General features: G+C 45.2%; 1 protein-coding gene across 1 annotated transcript; it reads right to left on the reverse strand.

Moving 5' to 3' along the window:
* Nucleotides 1-3650: 3650 nt before the first annotated feature.
* On the reverse strand, nucleotides 3651-4481 carry LOC147617897 (dirigent protein 6-like). Its single transcript, XM_086775595.1, has one exon. The coding sequence runs from the start codon at nucleotides 4392-4394 to the stop codon at nucleotides 3831-3833; it is 564 nt and encodes a 187-aa protein (XP_086631721.1). The 5' UTR covers nucleotides 4395-4481; the 3' UTR covers nucleotides 3651-3830.
* Nucleotides 4482-11630: the final 7149 nt, after the last annotated feature.

The following is an 11630-nucleotide window of genomic DNA, read 5'->3' on the forward strand; positions in this document are numbered from 1 at the left end:
GATTTGAGTTATGCTGTGGGGCTAGTCAGCCAGTTTATGCAGAGCCCCAGGAAACCACATTTGGATGCAGTGAGACACATCATGAGATATGTAAAGACCACAGCACATTATGGTTTACTTTATAAGAGTGGTAAAAGCTTGGACATACATGGCTACACAGATGCTGATTGGGCAGGTAGCTCATATGATAGGAGGTCTACTAGTGGATATGCTTTTACACTTGGAAGTGCCGTGGTGAGTTAGAGTAGCAAGAAGCAACCCACAGTTGCTTTATCCAGTACAGAGGCTGAGTACAGAGGTGCAACCATTGCTACTTGTGAGGCTATATGGTTAAAGAGTCTCTTGGCAGATTTATGTGAGCCCATTGGTGGCAAAGTTGTCATTCATTGTGACAACATGAGCAGTATACAGTTGGCAAAGAATCCAGTGTTTCATGCGAGGACCAAACACATAGAGGTCCATTATCACTTTGTCAGAGAAAAGGTGCTGGATGGTACAGTTGATCTTCAGTATGTGAAGACTGATGAGCAGGTGGCTGATATCTTTACAAAGCCACTTAGCAGGGAGAAGTTTGAGTACTTCCGGACTATGTTGGGAGTACATGGGATGAGCTTGAGGGGGAGTGTTGAGAGTCTTGATATCCCAAGCTCATCTACATCTTCATCGGCAGTACATCATGAGCTTGAGAGGGACTGTTGAGATTCAAGCTCGATGTCAGTGTGAGCTAGCTATGCTATGTGCTGGCAGATTAGGTAGGAACATGTGTGAGACATAAATGACCGCGTGTCCAGTTGGTCATAGTGTGTGGACATTAGCTAGGGTTAGTAGAGTGTGGACACAACTCATTGTGTGTTGTGTGGATTATGGATTAGTGCATTATGCTTTGTGTGAGAGTGGACATGGCTTCCCTCTATGGTTAGGGTTTGCAATATACATTAGGGTTTGCTCATGTGTGTGTTTCTCCTCTCCCTCTACCGTTCTTTCAACAGATAATTGCCAGGTGTCCTCAAAACAGCCCTGGTTCTCCTTACACCAGGAGTAACCACAGACGGAATGCCAAGCTCTTCATCAAGGCTTTGCTCAGAGCCACTAGAGCCACCATCCACATATGAGTGACCTGCTGATAGATCAGGCACAAAAGGTTGATCTACCTTTTCCTTCCCTTTCTGTGATACATGTGTACCTACATCATTCCTCAACCTTCCTGACCATGGGCTAACATTGGATCCACTGCTCGAGGACTCCCCAGGTCCGCTTAGCACCTGCGATTGCTGCTCTACATGTGGTGCTACATCATCACGTCTTACATCTGCATCTTCTGTTGCATTCACTACTGGTGCATACTAGCTACTCATCTCATCGAGGAAAACACCTCTGCTTACTCACATCTCACGAGTGGTAGGGCTATAGCATCTATAACCTTTTTGCTCCATAGCATAACTAATGAAGATGCATTGCTTTGCCTTTGGATCCAACTTTGTTCTCACTTCATCACAGGAACATGTACATATGCAATACACCCAAACACTTTCAAGTGAGGCACATCCGGTCTTATGCCTGTAAACTTCTGTTTAGGAGTCATACCATGAACAGTTGTGGGCGGGTGTCCTGTTCATAATGTACATAGCAAGTGCTACTGCTTCTGCCCCAAAGTAATGTGGCATATTCTTTTTAGCCATCAAGGCACATGCCACTTTTGCAATGTCCGTGTCTCTTGATTCCCTGCTTTCTTAAGAAATCGTTGAACTCATTGGAGAAATATTCTCCCCCACCATCTGATCTTAGGCATTTTATTTACATGCCTTTTTCTTTCTCGACCAAGGCTTTAAATCTCTAAAAGTGAGTAAACACCTCACTTTTCTCCTTCATGAAATAAACCCATACTTTCCTAGTGTGGTTATCAATGAATGTAAGTTTGCAGTGATAAAACGAGGCCCGTAATGCATCCAAAACCTGAATCTGGCCAAAAATACCTCATCCAATAGGATAGTATACTTCCCTCTAGCTCCGCTCCCGCGAAGACAGCTCCTCAATCGGAGATGTGTAGCTCTCCCAGAGCTATTGAGGGGGTGTTGTACCTAAACCAAGAAAGGGAAAGAGATGATGGTGCTCTTACCTGTGTAGTACCGCTTTCTTCCTTCCTTGTTCTTGCCTCTTGCTTGCCTCCTTAGCTCTCACACGAACTAGGCTCTGATACCATAAAGAGAATGTGGGGGAGAGGGAGAGCTTCAAACCCTAGCAAGCAAACACACACACATGAGAGAGCAAGACACAAGAGAGAGATGGATAGCTGAATTTTCTTCTATCTTTTTCTTCTCTCCTCAACCAACATGACATAAAGATAAGAGTACACACTATATGGGTTAGTACTCAACTACTACAACATACAAGGGGGGTCGGTCCATAATGTGAACCCAACTAAATGAGTTGGCGCTATAGCTATGCCAGTCTCTAGTAATCCAAAATGGCTCACACAGCCTGTCATCCCACTGGCCGCATATCACCCATAATCTCACCAACCATGCTAGTGGTGTAGATGCGGAAGCTATCACCCAGGCGGGTCATCAATGTCCGTCGTAGCACGAGTTGAGCTCAATATCTCAACATGGCAACTGGCTTACCAAATTGTTTACAACAGGAGAAGATCTAAACTCAAATGCTAAGGGCGATAAATTGCAGATACACATTGCCTGTATGGAGTACCATAGCACGTACCCATAATTTCAAAATTATGCCAACACAGTCACCACAATGCTACCATGCCTTCTGGCACCTAAGGTACCACAAGTGTTCAAGGAGGAGGCAACAACTGGAACAAATAAAGGTGAGAATTCCACTCCACGGCAAAAGTCGCCGACCTAGCAGTCCCATTCAAGTGTTATTGGGTTCCTAAAAGGCTATTGAAAGCACAAGGGTAATATGTAGGAAACACACAGATATGGCTACCCAAACCACAAAATCCCACGACACAGCCTCGTCAGTGACCACCAATCACATTATTAAAGGAGTAACACCACACCTTTGTGTCATGATTTACAAAGAAGTGTTTGAGAAGCCATCACCAAGAATGACAAGGTACTCAATCTTCTTTTTCTTCCCATACTAGAAAAGGCTCAAGATGAATCATCTTCTAGATCTAATGCATATATTCTAGAATGTGGCATTAGTCATGTATATAATTGCATTTATAACCGTGTTTATACCATGAGATGACAACCACTTCTCACACTTCCTTCTTTCTAAATTATGCAGTTAAGTTTCTGGGGTAGGCCCTCCATTCTCTCTTGTAGTGGATCCAATGCGTCCTATAAGATAACGAAAGACGTGAAATCCTAAGGAGCCGGCATCAAGTCACATAATTATGGACAACAAAAAAGTTGGAAAACATGAAAAATCAAGAACTAACCTTCAAGCTACCTCGACGACAAGACAATCACTTCTCAACTCACTTGTGGAGAGATCATGAGATTCCCCTAAATTAAACTAAAAAGAAGCTACATAATAAAAACATTCTCTATGATTATATTCTAGGGCCTTAGAGAAATAATGCTAGTATTTAATGTGAAATTTTCATAATAATTGATGTGACGCAATGATGGTTGAGTCCCAATTTAGTAACTATGATTTTCTTACTTATTGTTGAGGTGATACCTCATACTGTTGGATCCATGCTTACTAGAACTAGAGAGAGCAATAAAGAATAAAGAATAAAGAATAAAGGATATGATGTTTTGGCTACATCCGGACGTCTAGAAAAGCCTAGGTTCTTGGTTATTAAAGAAAAAAGCAATGAGTTTTGATGGAGGAAGACAGGCATGCCAACAAGTGGTCTAGTAGTAGAGGTCGAGATCAAAGGAGAGTATCCATCGGGCAGGCATAGCCGGCACGAGCTCAACGAGGCGATTGGTGACAAGGCCGCGCGCGAGGAGGAAGTCGCCGGTTCCACCAACGACGGTGAGGGTGCGCACTTTCTGGGCCTCCACGATTTGGCCCATGATGGTGAGGGTGCCCTTGTAGGTGCCGTCGTCGATGGTGGCGGTGAAGGTATGGAAGAGCACGAAGCCTTTCTGGCTGTCCAGCACGTAGAAGCCCTGCGCCACCCCAGCCGACGCCGAGCGGTTGGAGGCGCCCAGCGTCAGTGGGGCCTCGAAGGTGGCCACCACGCCGAAGGAGAAGGGGTTGGAGAAGTTGCCCGGAGGGGGCGAACTGTACACCGAGGTGAAGTAGGTGTTATTCACGGCCGTGCTGTACACGGTGTTGTGGAGGTAGAATCTGTAGTGGGACGGCCCGGCGGCCTTGATCTTCTTCTTGTGGCAAGACGCCGGCGTGGCATTGAAGCTGATGAGCACCAGTAGCAGGCATGATGCGAGGAGCCAGCGGCGGCGGCTGGCCATATTGCTGGGGGCTTTTCAATACAGCGGTGATCACACAAGAGTACCTTGCAGGATTACTTGGGAAAATCCAAGACAGTCGGATGATAGTAGAGCTGATGATGAGGAGTAGTAGATCTGACGGGTCCTATAAAAACACAACGCCGCTTGACCTGCTCTAAGGTGAGCTGGCAACGAGCGCGTTCGTGTGAATGTATTATATGCCAATAAGTCAGCATGCACGACGTCGTGCGTATGGTAAATGTATATCATCCGGGCAAGGACTTCCTAGTGAGGGACAACTATGGAGAGATTGGGGTTTGGAAGAAGAATGACCACAATCATCTATACCCTAACTGCAGGGGTTCAGTCTAAGTTGTTGTTGATAAATGGAAGGCTGGTGGGGGGATTTGAGATAAATAGGTCAATAAGACAAGGATGTCCTTTGGCTCCATTGCTGTTTCCCATTGTATCTCATCCATTGATAGTGGCTCTAGAGGATGCATGTGGGAAAGGATTGGTGATAGGTCTGAAATTGAAAAAAGGGGCACAATTAGTAGTGTAGTGTTTTACAGATGACTCATTATACGATTCTTACAAGCTAATAATGACAATGTAAGACAATCCCTACAAATAGTACAATTGTTTGTTGTTGCTGATGCTTCTATGTCCACATGTAATGTACACAAATCCAGAATTATTAGTTTGACTAAAGAGGATGGCCTTGATTGGAAAGGTGGGGGTGTGAGGTTATAAGGAAGGGACAGATTGTCTAGCACTTAGGGGATCCTTTTGAGGTTGGGGTGAGTAATAAGGATTGGTTAACTGGGTAATAGATAGGATCCTGGGCAACTTATGGGCTCCTTTTGAGGTTGGGGTGACTAATAAGGATTTGGCAGACTGGGTAATACATAGGATCCTGGGAAACTTAGGGGCTCCTTTTGAGGTTGGGGTGACTAATAAGGATTTGGCTAATTGGGTAATATATGGGACCTAGGCAAAACAAAGAAATGGGAAGGAATTAGGGTGTCTATTCATGACAGAGTGGCTATTGTAAACTCTGTTTTGAATGCATATGTGACTTCAAAAAATGTCATTGGAAGAGGATTGTAACCTCCAGTGGTGGACTTTAGAAAATGTCATTGGAAGAGGGTTATGGGTCCAGTTAGGAGGTTCATCTAGAAAAGCAATAGGGATAGTAGGGGATATCTAGCTTGGCTTGCTTAGGAGAAAGTAAGTATGCCCAAAAACTTGGGAGGGCTGGGAATACTACATCTGCCCATTCATACTAAGGCTAGAGTGGCATAAAAATTATGTGGGGGAGAGGGAGAGCTTCAAACCCTAGCAAGCAAACACACGCACACAAGAGAAAGATGGATAGCCGAATGCATCAAAGTGTGGCTTCCTAGGGGCCTACATAAACTGACTCACAAGTCCAACAACATAGCTCAAGTCTGGCCTTGTAATGGTCATGTAGATCAAACTTCCCACTATGTGCGTGTATGTAGTGGGGTCCTCCAAAAGCTCACATGTATCTGTGAAAAGCTTTGTGTTCTGCTCCAATGGCATTGAAATAGGCTTACAACCTGTCATACCATACTTGGACAACATGTCCAAGCCATACTGCCTCTGTAATAGCAAAATGCAATGAGGGGATCTTACCACCTCTATGCTGAAGAAATACCGCAGCTCACCCAAATCCTTCATCTCAAACTTCTACTTCAGAAGCATCCTGGCATCACGTATGTCTACATCACTATCACCAGTGATAATCAAGTCATCCACATAAATGACTAATAGCATGATCCCTCTATCTGTCTTTTTCACATATAGTGAAAAATCTGCATTGGATATCTGAAATCCAATGGTAACAAGATACTCCCTGATCTTGTCTGACCATGCTCTAGGTGCATGCTTCAAGCCATACAAGGCTTTGCATAATCTTGTTACCATTGGATATCTGAAATCCAATGGTAACAAGATACTCCCTGATCTTGTCTGACCATGCTCTAGTAGGTGCATGCTTCAAGCCATACAAGGCTTTGCATAACCTGCACACACAATCTGGGTGTGCATCACTCTCATAACGTGGTGGCTGCATCATGTACACTTCTTCTTGCAAATCACCATGCAAGAAAGCATTCTTTATATCCATTTGATTTAAAGACCAACCCTTTGTTGCAGCCATAGCAATGACAGCTCTCACAGTTGCCGTTCTTACAACTAGGCTAAATGTCTCCTCATAGTCTATGCCATAAGTCTGCACATAGTCCTTAGCAACCAATCTTGCCTTGTACTTGCTCACTGAACCATCAGCATTGTGCTTGACTCTATACACCCACTTATGCCCAATTGCCATCTTTAGGCAAAGGCACTAACTCCCATGTTGCATTTGCATCCAATGTTGCCATCTCCTCATCCATGGCATCTTCCCATTTCTTATCTCCCATTGCCTGCTCAAAGCAAGCGGGCTCAACCTCATGTATTGCTTTTACCATGTAAGCATAATGATGGGCTGTATATCCATCATATCTCAACCTGTCAATAGGGTATCTAACCCTTGTAGACCTGCATACACTTGGATAATTGCCAGGTGTCCTCAAAACAGCCCTGGTTCTCCTTACACCAGGAGTAACTACCACAGATGGAATGCCAAGCTTCTCATCAAGGCTCTGCTCAGAGCCAACATCCACATATGAGTGACCTGCTGATAGATCAGGCACAAAAGGTTGATCTACCTTTTCCTTCCCTTTCTGTGATACATGTGTACCTGCATCATTCCTCAACCTACCTGACCATGGGCTAACATTGGATGCACTGCTCGAGGACTCCCCAGGTCCACTCAGCACCTGTGATTGCTGATCTACATGTGGTGCTACATCATCAGGTCTTACATCTGCATCTTCTGTTGCCTTCACTACTGGTGCATACCGGCTACTCATCTCATCGAGGAAAACACCTCTGCTTACTCACATCTCACGAGTGGTAGGGTTATAGCATCTATAACCTTTTTGCTCCATAGCATAACCAATGAAGATGCATTGCTTTGCCTTTGGATCCAACTTTGTTATCACTTCATCAGGAACATGTACATATGCAATACACCCAAACACTTTCAAGCGAGGCACATCCGGTCTTATGCCTGTAAACTTCTGTTCAGGAGTCATACCATGAACAGTTGTGGCGGGTATCCTATTCATAATGTACATAGCAAGTGCTACTGCTTCTGCCCCAAAGTAATGTGGCATATTCTTTTCAGCCATCAAGGCACGTGCCACTTTTGCAATGTGCCTGTTTTTGCTTTCTACAACACCATTCTATTATTGCAGAGTGTACCTGCACGTAAACAGCCTCTTGATTCCCTGCTTTCTTAGGAAATCGCTGAACTCATTGGAGAAATATTCTCCCCCACCATCTGATCTTAGGCATTTTATTTGCATGCCTTTTTCTTTCTCGACCAAGGCTTTAAATCTCTAAAAGTGAGTAAACACCTCACTTTTCTCCTTCATGAAATAAACCCACACTTTCCTGGTGTGTTCATTATTGAATGTAACATAGTGCCTGCAACCGGTAAACTGTTGCAATGACATCCAATGACCTTGCACTGACATGGTTTTCTTGTGGGAAAGCATGTTTCGCCTGCTTACCAAGTTGGCATGTACACGGAAGAAGCCGCGAGGATTGAGGAGGAAGCTGGCAAGAAAGACAGGCAGAACTTGACGTCGAAGTAACAGCTTGGATTCGGCGTGAAAGGCACAATAGACGTCTCGAGGCAAGGGCAATAGATACTCGAGAACACCAAATGGATGACCCAAGGGATCTAGGGCCAAGCTGGCAGGATCACCAAAATTACAGACTGGACCGGCTCTAGAAGGCATGTTGGCCTCCTTAGTCGATCAACTACACAAGAAGGATGGCAGCCGACCATCGCCAAGACAGATGAGGTCGAGGTCCCCCCCAGACGTCAACACAGAAGAAGGAACGACAGGAGGGACTCAGAGTCATCGGATGAGGGATACAGGAAGTACAAACCGTTACCCCCGGAAAAGTATACTCGGCAAAGAGATTTGCTTGTGGTGATAAGGTGGATCCGTGAGACGGAGGATTATCTCACCATGAACAAAGTATCTCGTAAACACTGGATCCGTGTGGCATCGCGACTGCTATAAGGGGATGCATACACTTGGTTTCTGGCAGGTGAGGCAAAGAGGCCGTGGACAAGGTGGGATGACTTTACCAAGGACATGGCCGAGTATTTCATACCACGAAATGAAGTCTTCAGGGTACGGGATGAATGGCGTAATCTCAAACACGCAGATGAAAAACTGCGAGATTATATCAACAAATACAGACAACTTATGCTGCAGATTATGGATATGCATGCTACAGATAGACTACATGGGTTCCTGTTTGGGCTGCGTGATTAGACCCGCAGAGAGATTGAAAAGCAACACACTAGAACTAGAGAGAGCAATAAAGAATAAAGAATAAAGGATATGATGTTTTGGCTACATCCAGACGTCTAGAAAGGCCTAGGTTCTTGGTTATTAAAGAAAAAAACAATGAGTTATGATAGAGAAAGACACGCTTGCCAACAAGTGGTCTAGTAGTAGAGGTCGAGATCAAAGGAGAGTATCCATCGGGCAGGCATAACCGGCACGAGCTCAACGAGGCGATTGGTGACGAGGCCGCGCACGAGGAGGAAGTCGCCGGTTCCGCCAACGACGGTGAGGGTGCGCACTTTCTGGGCCTCCACGATTTGGCCCATGATAGAGAGGGTGCCCTTGTAGGTGCCGTCGCGTCGATGGTGGCGGTGAAGGTATGGAAGAGCACGAAGCCTTTCTGGCTGTCCAGCACGTAGAAGCCCTGCGCCACCCCAGCCCCGACGCCAAGCGGTTGGAGGCGCCCAGCGTCAGTGGGGCCATTCACGGCCGTGCTGTACACGGTGTTGTGGAGGTAGAATCTGTAGTGGGACGGCCCGGCGGCCTTGATCTTCTTCTTGTGGCAAGACGCCGCCGTGGCATTGAAGCTGATGAGCACCAGTAGAGCAGGCATGATGCAAGGAGCCAGCGGCGGCTGGCCATATTGCTGGGGGCTTTTCAATACAGCGGTGATCACACAAGAGTACCTTGCAGGATTACTTGGGAAAATCCAAGACAGTCGGATGATAGTAGAGCTGATGATGAGGAGTAGTAGATCTGACGGGTCCTATAAAAACACAACGCCGCTTGACCTGCTCTAAGGTGAGCTGGCAACGAGCGCGTTCGTGTGAATGTATTATATGCCAATAAGTCAGCATGCACGACGTCGTGCGTATGCTAAATGTTATTATGTTTATCAATTCGATTTACCACTACATGAAAGACCTAAGTCTAGAATGAGCGTATTTGATCAAATCCATGGTGTTAAAGCGTTGAGTTGGTGTGTAGCATGTCAACGCCATGTGGATCCCATCATGGTCATTATTATAACGTAAAACAAGGTTAGCTACATTTGTTAATCAAAGTATCCAACGTAAAGAACGATGTGCAAGTGTCCAATTGACGTTTTGTTTCATGCATCATAACGTGGTGGCTGCATCATGTACACTTCTTCTTGCAAATCAGCATGCAAGAAAGCATTCTTTATATCCATTTGATTTAAAGACCAACCCTTTGTTGCAGCCATAGCAATGTCAGCTCTCACAGTTGCCGTTCTTGCAACTGGGCTAAATGTCTCCTCATAGTCTATGCCATAAGTCTGCGCATAGTCCTTAGCAACCAATCTTGCCTTGTACCTGCTCACTGAACCATAAACATTGTGCTTGACTTTATACACCCACTTACGCCCAGTTGCCATCTTTAGGCAAAGGCACTAACTCCCATGTTGCATTTGCATCCAATGTTGCCATCTCCTCATCCATGGCATCTTCCCATTTCTTATCTCCCATTGCCTGCTCAAAGCAAGCGGGCTCAACCTCCTGTATTGCTTTTACCATGTAAGCATAATGATGGGCTGTATATCCATCATATCTCAACCTGTCTCAACACGGTATCTAACCCTCGTAAACCTGCGTACACTTGGATAATTGCCAGGTGTCCTCAAAACAGCCCTGGTTCTCCTTACACCAGGAGTAACCATAGATGGAATGCCAAGCTTCTCATCAAGGCTCTGCTCAGAGCCACCATCCACATATGAGTGACCTGCTGATAGATCAGGCACAAAAGGTTGATCTACCTTTTCCTTCCCTTTTTGTGATACATGTGTACCTGCATCATTCCTCAACCTACCTGACCATGGGCTAACATTGGATCCACTGCTCGAGGACTCCCCAGGTCCACTCAGCACCTGTGATTGCTGATCTTCTACATGTGGTGCTACATCATCACGTCTTACATCTGCATCTTCTGTTGCATTCACTACTGGTGCATACCAACTACTCATCTCATCGAGGAAAACACCTCTGCTTACTCACATCTCACGAGTGGTAGGGTTATAGCATCTATAACTTTTTTGCTCCATAGCATAACCAATGAAGATGCATTGCTTTGCCTTTGGATCCAACTTTGTTCTCACTTCATCAGGAACATGTACATATGCAATACACCCAAACACTTTCAAGTGAGGCACATCCGGTCTTATGCTTGTAAACTTCTGTTCAGGAGTCATAACATGAACAGCTGTGGCGGGTGTCCTGTTCATAATGTACACAGCAAGTGCTACTGCTTCTGCCTCCCAAAGTAATGTGGCATATTCTTTTCAGCCACATCAAGGCACGTGCCACTTTTGCAATATGCCTGTTTTTCCTTTCTGCAAGCAACACCATTCTATTATTGCAGACGGTACCTGCATGTAAACAGCCTCTTGATTCCCTGCTTTCTTAGGAAATCGCTGAACTCATGGAAGAAATATTCTCCCCCACCATCTGATCTTAGGCATTTTATTTGCATGCCTTTTTCTTTCTTGACCAAGGCTTGAAATCTCTAAAAGTGAGTAAACACCTCACTTTTCTCCTTCATGAAATAAACCCACACTTTCCTTCATGCGACGCCACCCTTTCATGCAAAACTTCCTCTTACAACCATTTCCCTAATTCCATTTTACTCGACGGCCTTCCAGGACACATCAGGATTACACTCCACATAGAAAACATTCCTATCTGCCTCTTCACAAACTTTAAAGGGATACTTGCAGATACTTTCTTTCCTTTGGCCATTTTCGCATGAGGCCTTGCTACCCATCCATGTCGAAATCCAATCAATGTGCGTCTTCTTCAGGTCC

The sequence above is a fragment of the Cibotium barometz genome, chromosome 36 (genome assembly GCF_041138505.1).
Source record: "Cibotium barometz isolate CiBa-2024 chromosome 36, ASM4113850v1, whole genome shotgun sequence".
Lineage (NCBI taxonomy): Eukaryota > Viridiplantae > Streptophyta > Polypodiopsida > Cyatheales > Cibotiaceae > Cibotium > Cibotium barometz.